This window comes from Neopelma chrysocephalum, unplaced genomic scaffold (assembly GCF_003984885.1).
Source record: "Neopelma chrysocephalum unplaced genomic scaffold, ASM398488v2 Primary Assembly neopelma1_86, whole genome shotgun sequence".
NCBI lineage: Eukaryota > Metazoa > Chordata > Aves > Passeriformes > Pipridae > Neopelma > Neopelma chrysocephalum.
Window position 1 is genome coordinate 2231532 of NW_020897748.1, and position 16241 is coordinate 2247772.

The 16241-nt window shown below is 33.9% G+C and overlaps 1 protein-coding gene across 50 annotated transcripts in view; it reads right to left on the reverse strand.

Annotated features, from left to right (window-relative positions):
• The window catches only part of RIMS2 (regulating synaptic membrane exocytosis 2), a 457577-nt gene that overhangs the window by 173684 nt on the left and 267652 nt on the right, over nt 1-16241 (reverse strand). For 26 of the 50 annotated variants that reach the window (XM_027692407.1, XM_027692396.1, XM_027692412.1 and 23 more), the window contains one exon: nt 5661-5729. In XM_027692407.1, the coding sequence (XP_027548208.1) occupies nt 5661-5729 (69 nt within the window). Of the gene's footprint in view, nt 1-5660; nt 5730-12794; nt 12822-16241 lie in introns of all 50 variants that reach the window. The other 24 variants (XM_027692403.1, XM_027692405.1, XM_027692398.1 and 21 more) reach the window with 1 other exon arrangement.

Here is a 16241-nt window from a genome sequence, read left to right on the forward strand (position 1 = left end):
CTCATTTACTCAAAACAAAAATTACTATATTTATAAACTTCTCTTTAGGCAACAGGTCACACATTCAAGAGTAGCAGTTTCAGTAGGGCAACCCACTAACATGAGATATTTCCAAAGTCATCTTTTGGTTTTCTAGAGTTAATGCAGCTGATTTAACTGCCTGGACTGTAGATGTGATTTAACTTCAATTTCAAAAATACCCCATGTCCTGGAAACAAGGTTAGTGAAAGTAAGTAAAAATATATTCTTGTGGAAGGAAATTATAGACAGAAAAACAGGTCATAAATGCAGCTTGACCAATGAGTTGCTATTGAGCAAAGCAGATAATTATTTATAGCAGTAGTAAAAATAGGATAAACATTGGAATCTGCGTGCAGCTATAAATATTGAGTCATTACCATAGAATCAAAGGCTTAATAACTATGGCAAGCCTCTTAAATCAACATAGAGAGCACACAGAACTTGATAATCAGTATAGAGATAATCAGTGATAAACAACTTGAGCAGACACCTAAAGATGGGCACATGACAAAGATATCTTCAATGCCACCATCTTTTTGTTTTCCTGGGAAGTTTTCATTAAAAACCAATTCACATCAAAAAAGGCACACTACATACAGCTTCTTCGGACCTGAAGTTTTAATTTTATTTGTTTTAAGGGAGACTATTAATATATTTGACTTAAATTATTTACCCACACAGCATGGCTTTACTATGCAAATATTATGCTATGAAGGGTACATTTTCGGTAAACACTGATATTATTGAATTCTTACCAAATTCTGCAGCTTTCAGGCACAAAATTGAAGAAAATTACAAACTTCCAAATATGAAGTTCATATCAACAGCTCTAAAATAACTCTAAAAAAATTAACTGAAGTGTAATAATGAAGATTTTAATTTAGATGCTTTGCTGCTTTGTTGACTTGAAAGAAACTCCTTGTATGTAAATTTTTCTAGAAGGACAATACTAGAATTGTTGTTTGTCACAGGCAACACAATTGACTTGTTTCTGACACTGATGTTAAGTGGCGTTTTCTGCACTTTAGCATCTGTACTTGATTGAGGCATCAAGCTTTCTCTATAACAGATATTTAACTTTTTAACACTCACTGCGGTTGGGCTTAGAACAAGCACTAATTAAAAGCAATTATATAATCATATTACCAGAAATGCTTAACATACCAAGATTTCACACATGGGCACTTTGGAGAGAGTTCAGTTCTTTTATACAAATGTACTCAGCTTCTATGGTGATTTAAACATCTAAATGTAGCATTTGTCCTCTAAAACAAGTGCTGACAGTAACTGATAAAATAAATTGAATTATTAATATCTGAATAGTCTATAAGTTGAAGATACATTATTCATGGCTTTGGGGAATTTTTTTGCATCATAATATTATTCTACAAATGTGGGAAGAATGAATGTGTAGTGAAAGGAACAATATTACAGTAGGAACAAGTGGTTACTTGCTGCGTAGTAACTCTGTTCCTTAGAGGTATTTTTAGCTCTACAGCACTGATGGTATTTATGGGCCCATCACACTTGAGACAATTCTTTTGATCATTAAGGTGTATGGAAGAGCATTCCCACAATAAACCAGAGCTTACTGAGTTTTCAGTCCTATCCCTATACCCAGTAAGACTTGTAAAGTCTGGGGGGAAAAGGAACCAAACTACCAGTTACTATACAGATGTTTCTTCTAAGTTAAGTACTCATCTATGTATATTTTCATGTGTCCAGCAAGTCAAATGAGCCCCCTCCTCACACTGTTGATTAGAATTTATCAGTCTTTTCATGTAGCGTTTCCTTCTTAGAAGTGCTCATCACCACAATTGTAATTCACCCCACTAGGCTTGCCCTTACGTGAGAAGTATCCATCAAGAGCATCTCTGATAGGAATGCAGCTTCATTGCACATTTCTGTTGCCTGTTATGTGCCTTTGTCGCTCTGTAGGCATTAGGACTGTGATAGAATAAGAACTAACATGCTCAGCTCATACTTGCTTAACTTCACTCCAAAAGAATGCTACTGATAATTACTAATAATCTGAAAATAAAACTTTGATTAAATTACATTTTTACTTTCATAGTGGAGTGATATAGTTTATATTTAAAAATCATTTAAAACTAGTTTTAACTAGTTTTAAAAAAAAGGATTGAGAGAATATAGACGTTTGAGGAGGAAGATGATTTGACAGCTGAGGAAATGATACTAAAGATTTTTTTTAATAGTAAAAATGCTAAGTTAAAAATTCAAATTGTAAGAGAACAAACATGTGAAAATAAAAAGTATACATTAAGTAATGAAAATAAAAATGCAAGGAAAAGCTTGAACATGTACCCTTCATAGCATAATATTTGCATAGTAAATCCATACTGTGAGGATAAATACTTTAAGTCAAATATGTTAATATTCTCTCTTAAAACAGATAAAATTGAAACTACAGGTCTGAATTATAAAAATGGGTAAAGAACTCTAAGCATAAAGTTTCAAGTAACATGTACATAATTTGTTTAAAAGTAAGGAAAATGATTAAAGATCTATTGACCTAAAGGGTCAGCCATTTTAACAAGGCTTGAATTTCCCTTCCAATTTGGGGGGGATTTTTGAGACACATAGACTATTGTTTTTAACTCAAGGGAGAACCCGGAAAGAACAGATTTTAGACCAGGACATTGGGTATCAACATATAATAAAAGAAGAAGGTTGTCAGTGTTTATGTCTGTAGTTACTGGGCTTTTGGGTCACTGCAGGCTCTCATTTAAGGCTAGCTAGTGATCTACAATGAAATCCATATTTTAGTAAGGATAGAAGTCACACACTCTATGTGCTAACGCTGTGTCTTTCTATAGGTGGTTGATTCCAAGCTATAACCAAAGTGTTTGTGTGTTCTGTATTTGCTCTGAAAAGCAATTATCAACAAGATTCAAGTATAAAAATTCAGCTCACACTATTAGCAAGTAGAAAACAGGATTTTTGTTTCCTCTGCAGGGAGGGCTGCAACTTGACAGGGAAAGAATTCTTTTGAAAAAAAGGACTCCTCAGGTGTTTTGAGAAGTGAAGCAAAAATGGATAATTGCTTTTCATTCTTCTTCAAACACAGAAACATTTTTGTAAGTTCAATAATTTCTTTACTGATTGTTACTGGTTTTTTTTCTAATTTACTTGATTCTAACTATCCTCTGAATAAATATCTTATTTGTATTCTTATTTGCTCCTGAAACATACTGCTATCTTTTGCATAATGATAAAAACTTATCACTATAAATGTCTTTCGTCTCAAGGCTGGGCACTGCGTTCTTTTACTTGGTAAAGCTCTTCTCTACAGAGACTTGCAATGCATTTTATACAGAATTCACTGCCTTACATTCTCCCACAATTCATCTGTTGAAACATCTCAGATTAATAGCATTTCATAATACGCTGTAATGCTGATGAGATATTGGTATAGAACTGAATTTTAAACATTAATATCTCGATATTTTAGTCTTACAAGAATGATGAGAATTTTATGATTAAATGGTCTTCACAATACATGTCTCTGTTCATAAAGTCAGAATCAGTGGGCTTCTTGTACTCAGTAGGTTACAGCAGGTTCAACATAAAACTATGAAGTATCAGGGAAGAAAACTATTTAGAAATTATAGTTCACATTCATTGAACTTGTTAACTATAATGCCCGTTCAACTTTGGACAGTAGAAAGAAAAAAAAAACACTCAAAAAACCACCGTTTTTTTCCTGAATTGTATTTAGTGTTGTAATTTAAATAATGTTTTGTTAAGTGCTCTGGAATTTTTCAAAAATCAATATAAAAATATCGTATCGCTTTTATCAGTAAGCTTGGAAGAGCATCCTAAAGGCCATGTGGAAATGCTGATGTACACCCACACGGAGCTGCTGGTGACAGACAACTTTGAGGGTCAAAGTTTATTATTCAGGACAGCAAAATGAATGCTTTAAATGGTTGGAGGGCTATGCATAAGCAATCTAAAGACAAACACAGAACTGTTAATGCTGCTCCTTCTGCTATTCTGTGCTGATTAAATCCAGCAAAGATGAAATATAATAGATCTGTTCTAGTGTTTCTGATCCTATGATGAATGTACATTATATTTGAAGAGAGTTATTTTAAATTCTTCTAAAAATTTCTTTTTAAATACGCAATATCTTATAACCCTTTGTGACAGTTGTTGGTGTAGAATACACATGTAGTCAGAAAAAAGACACAGAAGTTTTTCAAACTACTTATCACTGTTTTCTTAAAAGCCTTTCCTGTTGACAGAAACAACAGACTGATATTTATTACATTTTTCTAAGCAGGCTGATTCAAGTCACAAGAAGGGATGGCTTCTGCGAATATTTTTTCCAAGAGATGATTAAGTATTAAAATGGTTTGAATTGGAAGGGAACTTTAAAGGACATCTAGTCAATCATTCTGAATAAAAGTAAATTAAAAAGGAGCCAAAACAGAATTCCTGTTCTTCATTAAGGTTTCTAGAGTTTAGTTCACGGGTGCAATACTTGGAATACGCATTAATTTTACAGAAAGGATCACTGAGAGTACTCAACAGATCTTAGCAAACATACTTCATGTAATACAGTATTTATATGGCAGACAGAAAAAGAGCAAAGTGAAGTGTCATGTTAAATAAGGCCTGAAAATAAAAAATGAAAGAACTGAGGTAACTAAGAAAGAAAGAAAACAAAGAGAGACAAATGGCTTCATGCAAAGAAGGCATATATTTAAACCAAGATTGTGATGAGTCTGCAAATGAATAGAGGAACCTTAAATGAGAGAGGGATGATAAGGAGAGTGGACGATAAGACAAGGATAAACTAAAAGACTTGCAAACATAGAGACAGCAACACAAAAAAAGAAAGGCAATAAATTAATATTTCAAAACCAAAAGATCATCAAACTTTCCTACCACACAGACAGGCTGAATTAAAATGCAACTAAGATGTAGAATTGTCAGTAAAAATTCAAAAGCTAAAAGATCCTAAAAGTACATCAGAAACTCAGGTAAGGGAAGTAGACTTCTTAACTGAACTGTAAAGACCATAATTTTACAAGTTGTCAAAATATGAGTTTATCGAATCATAAAATTTTAAATCTAGATGTTTCAAAAGAATCTCTCTGATGTTCAAGCACTTGGTTAAACTCAGTACCTTTTTCCAGGACAAGAAAAAGATACCAGCTTTAAAATGATGCCACAGTAGGCACTCTAGAAATATATCCATCAATCCCCCTTTTTCCCTACCGTTATTATTACACTCTAAAGTTAAGTTGATACATTTCTAATTTAACTCATCAACAGCAATATGGGAACCCTTATTTTTGGGAGGACAGGCAATCTGAAAGCCTTAGAGACTATTAATCAAATGAACATTTCTAGGCTTTTAATAAAAACACTACTTTTATGCTATTTTTTCATTTTATAAAAGCAACAAGGAAATTAACACTGATTTTTTTCCCCTCTGTTAGTAATTTTTGAGGTTAATATGCATTACCCATAATACTTATTTTTGTCTCTTGAAAAAATATATATTTAGGTCCCACTTATTATTCACTAGAAAAACATAAAATTCATAATAAATTATAAATAAGTTATATTTCTACTGAACATAGACGGGTAAACTTAGACAGCAATACCTGAAACAACACCAATTCCATCATCACAGTCATAATCAGAGACTTCACTGTCGCTGATTCTTTTGGATCCTGGGGAAAAAAAAAAAAGAAATGTATCATTTGTCTTCCTGTAAGTTAAAACTATCCTCAGACAATAACACATAAATAAATGCAGAGATTTCATCCTAGACAATGAATCATTAATATCAGCATATAAGGTTAATTATTCATGTTACATTATTGCAAATGTGATAGTTCGTACCAACTATTTTCAGCTAAATCTTTAACACAATATAAAATGAAATGCTGAAATACATCTCCACAACACAGTTTTTATGAAATATTTTCATGTACTTCATATCTATATGTATTAATTCCATATAGACACTGGATTCACACTGTTCATCTTTCAAGTTTTCATATAATGGCACCATCACTCCCTAGAGTCTCTGAATAACAGAAAAATTAATAATAGCAATAATATTAAATGGATGTAGGATTTTCTTTGAGATCTTAGCAAAGATTATCAGGAGAACAGGCAGCTTCACACATATAGTGTGCCATTAAAAACAAGCAAACTATTAAATGTTCTGTAAGAGTACACCTGCCAAAATAGCTAGAGCTTAGTTGGAGAAAGTAGGTTGCACAACCACAATTAGAGTCAAAATGTAGGATGAGTATATACATTAGCTTGTGTTTGCCTTAATTTTACTTCAGTCTTCTGTGGCATCTTTTAAACAGCATTTGATTGCTGAGATCAGAATTAAGCACTGGCATGTGAATTCTAATTCTAATTATTCTAATTCTAATCATTCATTTACTTCTTTTAAATGTGAAAAACCCCTGTTCTTCACCAAGATGGTGCATCTATTCTAATTTTCTGGCCATCTAAAAATAGGTGACTCGAAGGTTAGTCTAGAAGGTAGAAACTTTAATTATCATCACAATTTCAATCATGTGCAAGATTTTTTTTATTCCTGGCACAGCACAATTTATTCTGAAACACACACACACAAATACAAGTAAAAACTGGGAATAAACCTGAAGAAGCCCAAGACAAAGCAGTACTAATGCTCTATCTGGGTGACTGGCACAGAAGGATCTGTAGTCTCCTCTTCCCAATAAAAAACCAGAAGAGCAAATGCTAAGAGGATTTTTGACAAAAATAAAAAGTTTTCAATTTAAGGAAATGTTAGAAATTATTTGAATTAGGAGAACTGCTGTTGTTTATCAGACTGTCTAACATTTGTCTACCCACCAGGGGATAGTAGAAGGTCCTTCTTTAGCGGAAAGAATGTGCTTACAAGAACTGTATGAAAAAAGATTTCTGTGTTGCACCCTTCTAGTTTTTAGCAGGCAGGGGTCCTGGCAACTGAGACTTCTCCTAAGCTTTTTACCATAAGTAAGTAATCTACTCGTTCTCCACAAATTCATATAATTTCTTTTTGAGTCACAGTATTTTCGTGGCCTCTGTAATATGCTATGTCAATAAATTCTGCAGTTCAATTATGCATTGTGTGAAATCAACTTTCCTATATTTTATTTCTATTAGATTATTTCAGACAATGCCCTCTAAGCCTTTGTATTCTGAAAACTTGAATCAGCATTCTGTATTTTCCTATAGTCATCTCTTTTTTTTTTGAGCTGAAATAACATTGTTTTGTTCCTTTGAATATGCAAACCATTCCATATTTCTGATTGTTCCTGTTGTATTTGTTTGTATGTTTTCTAGTTCCTCTATGTCCCTTATGAGAAGTAGGAAGTGATTTCAGCAATTAAGATGTGGGTGTATGAATTTATAAACCAGATTGCAGACTATTTCTTTGGGGGAAAAATTTCTCAGTTTAAAAATTATTCAACTAAAAAATGGTATAAGTGTGATATGTGCTAATTCTTAAAGAACAATCTTGTCTGCCAATACATTATGCAATTTCAGTAAAGAAATGTTAATTGTGGTTATTCAATTGCAGTAAAGGTTAGTGCTTTCCTCACAAATAGGAAATTAAAATAAGCACAGCAAAAGTCATGCAACTCTCATATGGTAGAATTATTAGATCAATTTATTAAAAAATGTTAGAAATAGCCATGCTACAATGGGTGGGGGACAGGTGTCTTTGAGTTAAGAAATAACAGGAAGTCTTTCTGTAAAAAAATAGCAAGAAAGTGATGACCATTAGCCCTCAAGAAAACCTAGAAGATGAGGGCAGGAGTGAAGGAAAAGATTTTGACCTCCTCTGATTATTTTCTTAATTACAGTATTACTATAGTAAAACTATAATTACTATTACAGTAAAAATCTTTCTTTCTTCCCAAAGAAAGCATCCATTCCACTGTGATGCTGTTCCAGCTGCCATTTTCAGCAAAGCCTTCTACTTGTGTGCTGATATACATGCCAGTGAGAAAGCAGGATTAGTCTCCATTTTCCTTTGCCACTGATTCAAAACCAGGTCATTAAAGAAGGACAATATTTGTGACCAAACTCTAAGCAAAAGAGCCGTACTAGCTGGCTGGGATTTAGCTGGGGTCTGAAAGGCTTCTGCCTTTGGGGGCAGAAGCCCCCAACGTGAGTGCTAAGCAGTGTGATTTTGTCCTCTGGAAACCCTGACACTGCTCTGGCAGCGGGACTGTGGCTGCTGTGCAGAGATGCCAATAACATCACTCAGGCTCTATCAGAGAGAAGATTGTGGAACCTGAAGCTGAGGGAAACTGAACAGTTTGCTCATGCTCATCACGTGGATGCTTGGAAAGGTTTGTATCATGAAAGATGTAAAAAGGCTGAATCAACTATGATTTCAATGGATATCATTTACTCATCATCTAATTCATTCTTATGAATGAATCTAATTAATTACAACTGAGGTTGCTTTTTATTTATGTTTATATTTACAGCTAAGCACATCCGCTTAAACATATTTTTAGAATATTCTGTATTCTGGAGGAAATATTTGCATCTTTGAGGATGAAAATAGCAAGCTGTTGTCACAGTGGTCTATAGACTTCCCAGCTGTGTAGCTAAAATTATGTTGTTTTAGTCACAGGATACATCTGGCAGAAAAGAGAGATTAAGAAGCTTCAACAGACCATGGGCATAAGAAACAGGGCTTTCTTTCTCTCTCTCTCTCTCTCTTTCTCTCTCTCTGTGTCCCCAAGTGAGATCCATCTGCTCCAGAATCTCCTAATACTCAGCTCTAAAAATTCTTCCAGGATCTAAAGACTCTTTTCTCTTTTTAAGTACAGACTTCTATCTTTATTCCCATCCAAGCTTCAGGAAGAGCTGGGGCATGGGGAAAGTGAACAGCCCAGGACTGAGATGTGCCAAAGGATGGGACTAGAGGAAGAATAAAAACAAGGGAAGAATCGAATTTCAGTGCTTTCCCAAATTGTATTTTTTAGTGCAAAGAAGAGAGTCTCTAGTAACAGCTGACATTGCTTAAATATGAAAACTTTATCTGTAAGATGACATATAAAGCTCATTCACACCATCTCTTCTATCTCCCCAAGCTACTTTACCCAACTCTAACTACTAACAGATAAACCGACTGAAAAATTATAATCATGTTTAAGTAATATTTCCCATTTATTTACAAATGTAAATTTAAACGATGGTAAAGAAGTCAGAAAAAATTCAAAGCAGAATTAATTACTTGGTTTTGTCATTGGAAATCGATGTTTTCAGGAAGGATAGAGGAAGGAAAGCATGTCAATTAAATATGTAATGTCAAGAACTGCTGCCTGGAATATATAAGTTCTGCAAAGGAATCAGATTATATTTATTTAAAACATCTTCCATTAACTTCAGAAATGGAACAAACTAGAATGGGCAGAGGTCAGAATCTTTTATTGAACGCAGTATTTGAAATGCCAATACAATTGCTGGCAGCTTAGTTTAATTTTTCTTATAATTTTTGCAAAAGTAATTTCATCTGCTGTATATTAATTTTAGAAGGTAATTTTCTTTTTAACATATTGACAATATAAATTTGAAGATCTAGGCACCAGTCCCACCTTAGCCACGTCTTTTCAAAATAGTACTTTATTATCTAAGTAATTTGAATCACTGATCATAAAAATGAGAAAGAGCAATTCATATTTTATCTTGGAAATGTGACAATGAAGCATCTCACAAATTAATCCCAATTGATATAGAGAATGAAATTCTTATTTAGCATTTTAGTGTATATCTTAAACTGTTTGACATATATATTATAAAACAGGGTATTCAAATCCATTCTAACATAAATTCAAAGTTCAGTAAAAAGTTTAAGCATGTGACACTCAGGACACCGGATGCATCAAATAAATGCATGGATGCCAGTGGTTTGCATAAAAATAACTTTTTCTTTGATGGATTTTAAACATGAGAAATGGCATTAATTAAGTCTCACTGCCATTCTGCTGGTATTTAGCTTATTAATGAATCTGTATTGGAGGTATTATTACCCTTTTGTCTGATAGCTGGGCGGTAACAGATGGTAAATACAGACTTCTGAACTCCTTCCACCAGGATTAACAGTTATTACAGTTACAGACTGAAGGCAAAATAGACCCCATGCTGTATGATTAGCTACTGTAACCCTCATAAAAATGCCTTAATTCAGCATAACCCCAGGCCCAGTGAAATCAAAAGATATATTCTTATTCACTTTAGGAGGTTTCGGTTTAATAGCCTTAAACTATCAATAAAATTGTTCCAGGGGCAATGCAAAACCGACTCATCAGACCTTGACAACGCTCAGGATCCTCCTGCTCGTCCACACCTACCTACTCCTTCCCTACGATGCTGCTCATGCCACCATCCCCACCAGCACAACTCTACAAGAACACGAACACAGTAGGACTGGAAGCTTACAGCACTTTCACTGTAGCTTCCATTGCAGAACTGGGGAAAAATCCCACCACCTAAAACCCATTAGGACCATTATTTTCAATTTCCATTTAGCAAGTACTTTCTGTTTAAGTTTTTACTATTTTACTATTTACATTTTTACTTTACGAAAAGGATTTCTAATACAGTAGTTTCTTAGTATAAAAACATTTCCATTTTTCATCTTAGTGACTAGCAATAATATAAAGAAAACAATGAGGTGTTTCTTTCAATTTTATGAATGAAATATGTTTTTTTGGTGTTAACTTTTCATGGGCTGCAGTGTTGGTGGCCATGAAAGCTAATAGAATTTTAAACAATGCATTTAATGGCATGCTTTAACATATGGTCAACACTGGAGTGGTCAGGCAGTTGAACTAGATGATCATTGTAGGCCCCTACCAAAGGAAATATTCTATTCTATTTCCTCAGAATCACATTTATATCCATAACAACATTCTAAATAGCTGGAACTCTCCCAGATGAATGAAACAATATTCAAACAAATATTTTCTTGCAAAGCAACCAAAATCTGTGAAGGGTTTCAAAATACTCTCTGCCTTCTACATGACAACTAAAGTTGGCACGGAGTTTTGCTTCACTCTATTATTAACATACAGAGGTAATAAAGCAAGATATAATACCTTCTGTACTTCATATATTGCCCATTGATATTTCTGTTATAGGCCTCAAGAGAAGACCAATGCATAAGGTTCAAAACTCTACTAAAACCATATGACCAACCAATATAGAATGGACTAGGACAGAGGATAGAATGAGAAATAAAATTAAGGTGAGTCAGGTTAAATACAGAAGGAAGTGCCAGTTATTTATGGCTCGGGAATTTTCTATTTTTCCTTGTGGAGGAAAAAAAATAAAACTAAACGAAAGAAGAAAGCAGATTGAGCTCCCAAGCTGGGGATCTGGTCCCTTACAATGCAGGAAGCTTTTTTTCAAGGTTGTATAAACTCCTTGGGAGAACAAAGGGTAGTGAAGCATGCTTATAGTTCCTTCCCTGAAGCTCACAGAAGGCCTTCACAACCACTTAAAGTCCCTTAGCATTGCCTGTAATTCTTCTGTGTACAAAGCTGACATACAAGCAACCCCAAAATCAGTCTCACAACTGTCTTAAGAATTTGCTGTCTGATATTCATCCAGCCTGTGCCCGAGGGTTCTTAGTGTGAGCTAATTTCTAATGCAGTCCTGCTGTCTCCATGTGAATATGCCACTTTATCCTCCTGCACATAATAGTGAGGTTTGGACTTTTTATCAATTTCATCTACATTGACAGAGGAGTTTAAATATCAAATTCTATTACGTTCCTACAAATCTTTGAAAATGGTTGCTGGATAGAAGAGAGAGATACAAATCAGAACTCCTTAATTAAAAAGAAACATTATCAAGCTAAAATTTGTTTCTAATCCACATGTGCACAAGTACACAGATGCCACAGCAAACTTGGTCTGTTCCCATGTGAAGGTATTGTAAAAAAATGAGAAGAATGTGGGATAACTTCGGGAGAGAATGGAATGGAAGAAATACGGGAGATTGACGTTAGATGTAATTAGATTTTATTAGTACTCTTCTCAAGAAAGCACTACTCTGTGGTGCTTTGTTTCTTTCCACCATAGTATGAATCTATTTTCGTAACAGTGAGTGTTTCGTTTTTTAAACATAACTAAAAGATAATTAGTTGAACCAATTCTCAAAGAGATTCTAATAATTAAAACTTCAGGATCCGCAAAAAGTCCCACATGAAATGCACTACAAAATTTAAGTTTGTGAAAACTGCACATTATTAATTATATTTAATTAAGGCAAACTTCTCAGCTGGATTTGTAATGGGAAATTTAAAGCACTATGAAAGTGTAGAAATTTGTATCAGTGTAAAGACTGATTTTGCCAGTTCTTAACTTACCCCATGTCTGCATTCTAAAAATACTTACACTAGTTCTCAAGCAGCTGTAATATAAGTGTTCCTTTTAATATAGCTTAAGCAAAATAGTAAAATTCCTAGTATAGTTAATAAAGCTCACTATAGTTTTCCTACCATAGCTGTACCTAAAATAAAGGCAAGCAAAGCAAGTATGGTGTTACAATACTGCTCCAGTATCAATACTGAGATGTTAAGACTAGAGAAAGAAAGCCAACAAAAGACCTATTACCGAAAAGCAGACAAGAAAAGCCAAGAAACTTTTAAGCAATTTAGCATGTGCACAAAAGGTAGCAAAAGCACACCAATAAAATATCAAATTATAATTTGCACACACATGGAAGCAATAAGCATTTACCTGAATTATATGAATATAAGCCTTTATCTGGAAAACAAATATTGAAATGAAGTAGTGTCAGGAAAAAATACATGAATCAATACATGTAACAGGGATGATTAGAACCTTAAACTTCATTATAGTTGCTGCCAGATGCTGAAAATTTTGATATTTAGGCCACATTCCTTCAAAATAATAAAACTCAAGCATCCAAGAAAAATTAAACCACAAAAATGTCAATCACTTCTGGATGACCAGTTGTACTCGGTAGTCACAGAGGACTAGCAGAGCTATTTCAGTAAGTTCCAATTCTGAAATACAACTGCACATTTTTACTTTAAGCATTTAACTTTTTAAGGGCAAAATGTATATTCACCTAGGCATACAATATGAGCTGCTACCCTTAAAGTTATTGCACACTTCTGTTGTCACCACAGCGTTAGCAGGACTTTCCCAAGATGTAGTTATGAATCTTACTTTAAATTTAACAGACTCAGAAGTGCTGTTCAAGTCAATCTTTTCTCTCCAGCTAGGTCTTGATTTGGTAAATATGTACATACATAAAAACCTTATCTACATACTATTGTTACCAGTGAATTTAAGAGTCCTGATGTGTTCTCAATGATTAAATACTTGCACCAGCTGATTTATTGTTTGCATCTCTTAAGTCTGAATGTTTATGTATTTTAGCTTTCCATACAATCATACCAGTTTTTCTAAATGGGACAGAATAATAGTATTTGAATATCTGAACAATTATGGAAATGTGAATTGCTACTTTGCATTTGCAGATTTTGTAAATATGACCTTCATCAGGTAATATGAAGAAGCTGGGAAGTCAGAATAACATTAATAGTATCTTGTCATTAGCAAGACATTATGAATATTTTTATTCCTTGTAGTTGAACAGCTCACAGACATCATCTTAAATAGAAAAGAGTGACAGTCCGTGAGTAAATAATGCACCTCAGATGACAAGACATGACAGTGTTCGAGGAAAAATGAAAATTTCAATTTCTTGCCAGCTGGTGCTGTTAAAGGATTCACTGGATGACTAAGTACCTTCTGGCAAGTCACACTTTTTCTGACATCTAGGTACTAACTATTTTAATACGTGGATCACATCACTAAATCATCTACTACTTACAATTTCTAACTCTGTATTGTCAAATTTGTTTCTTGATAAATGTAATAAATTTTTATGTCCCAGATCCAGTATTCCATTCAGCAATATAATTTCAAAGCGAATGACAGGAGGTTTCTTCAGCATCATTTACATTTTAGATGTGATATTTATCTTGTAACTTCTCTAATACTTTTATCCCTTGGTACTAATCTCTGCCAGTTATGAATTTAATTAAAAACTGACTCTTATTTGGCTACAAAATGATGAAAAATGGAGTTAGGGAATTTTCCTAGTTTATCCCAACAACATCAGAAAGTCACCAAAGGTTCAAGTGTGCCACACTCACCCCCCAAAAAAATCAATTAACACAGTCTAGAAATTATTTACAGAGTTAAAAATTATGGACTTTCTGAATTTAACTGCTTGAAAGCTCTGTAAAAGGTACAGTTTCTGGAGGAGCACAAAAATACTGAGGTTTTAATGGGATTGAGGACCAAGGAAGCCATGTTTGTTTCTATATGGTTACAGTTCAGAAAGAAAAAAGTAGGAATAGCATCAGAACCATTTGAAAACTTCATTAAAACTATCACATTTTTATATGATAGCTTATAATGGTTTCATAATAAAAAAATATACAAATTACCTTTAGCCTAAAAAAGGAAACTAGGCCATTAACTTTTTATTTATTACCTGCCTAGCAAGGTTACTTTACTCTGTGCACTATTCTTTGTTGAAAGAATATCAATTTTCTGTCATCATTACATGACAGAAGAGTAGTTTAATAACATGATTCTATCAAGTAATCAGAGCAATACTGTAATAATCAAATTCCCTTAAACTTCTTCAAAACAGGTTTTTAAGTATTTTTGCAGTTTAATTACAATTTAATAAATTAACACCTTGAGTTTCTTTTAATAGAAAAAGAAAAATTTTTTATTGTTTAAGGCCTTTTTAGACACCCCTGTATCATGTTAAATACCTTTTAATTAAAGTATTTAATAAACCATGGAAGTACAATAAATATAATAAATAAATAAATACAGTACTGGTATATATATCCATATTCTGTTAACAAAAAAATATCAATGCATGCAAACAAAGACAACATGCCCAAGGCCTGTGCTCCATAAAAGAAAGAGAAATTTTAAGGAAGAAGCATGAAAGAGAAAAATAAGTGTTATTCTTGCTCTCTAGGGTAAAAGTCTTATAATAAATTAATCATTCATAGTCTGTGCCACCGACCATAAAATGCTCCATATTATAATTTGAAAAAAGTCACTGATGCATGTTTCCATTAAGTACAATTCACTTACCTTCTAGTAAACAGCATAATTATAATTTCCTCAAGTAAGGTTCAGTGACATTGAAAATTATCACAACTTACCAAACTCACAACATAATAATAATAATAATGGCCAGTCTTCGCAAACGAAGATTTGGGGAAAGGTCTTTTACCTTTCCAGCCTGCACAATGGATTTTTTAGGTGAGACACAGCATGCGCTGAACTGAGCCCACCCTTTAATCCTAAGGTTCATCTGCCGGGGCCAAGCAAGCTTGGACAATGGCGGTGAGGTCCTCAGGACATAGGTTTGTTTAGAGTGACCTTCTCATAGATGGATGGCCTCACAGGGCTGACGAGCTCCATCTGCCCGGGGGACCGGGAATCGAACCTGGGTCGCAGCGGTGAGAGTCCCGCATGCTAACCACTAGGCCACCAGGGGTCCCAAACTCACAACAATCTAAAAGGAAATTGCTGAGACAGCAAAATCACAATTCGGCAGTAAAATGAGACTCCACAGAGCTCCAAGGAAGTAAATAGCTTTCATTGAATAAGATTGGGTATCATTTCACAGGGTCTCAGGTTTCACAGGATAATGTTTCAGATACATTTGGAATTAATTATTGTTAAACTTCCACGATTTTGGTACTACTAAGTGTATATCTTGATGTTCTATAATATAGACTTGGCAATTTTACCAAAGAGAGGGCTTGAATTAAGTTATAACACTCAACTCCTCTTTGGTTTGGTGGTACAGCCACAGAACATTAAAAAAAACCCTCAGCATTAGCAATGACAGGTCAATCTAAAAATGTTTTGCAAAAATTAATAAGCTATGAGGTTCTTTATTTGTGAATTCAGTCTATCAGTTTGTTTTTCTTCTAGTTAGATGTAATATTTTTTATCATGTTAAAGTCTCAACATTGCCCCAGAAACTGCAATCTGACTGGGGAAAATGTACAAAGCTGAAAGAAGACGACGAAATTTTCCATGTGATTCAAAACACTTTGTTTCTGCATTATAGATTTCTTTTTATTCCCATCTGAAAAAATAAATAAAATT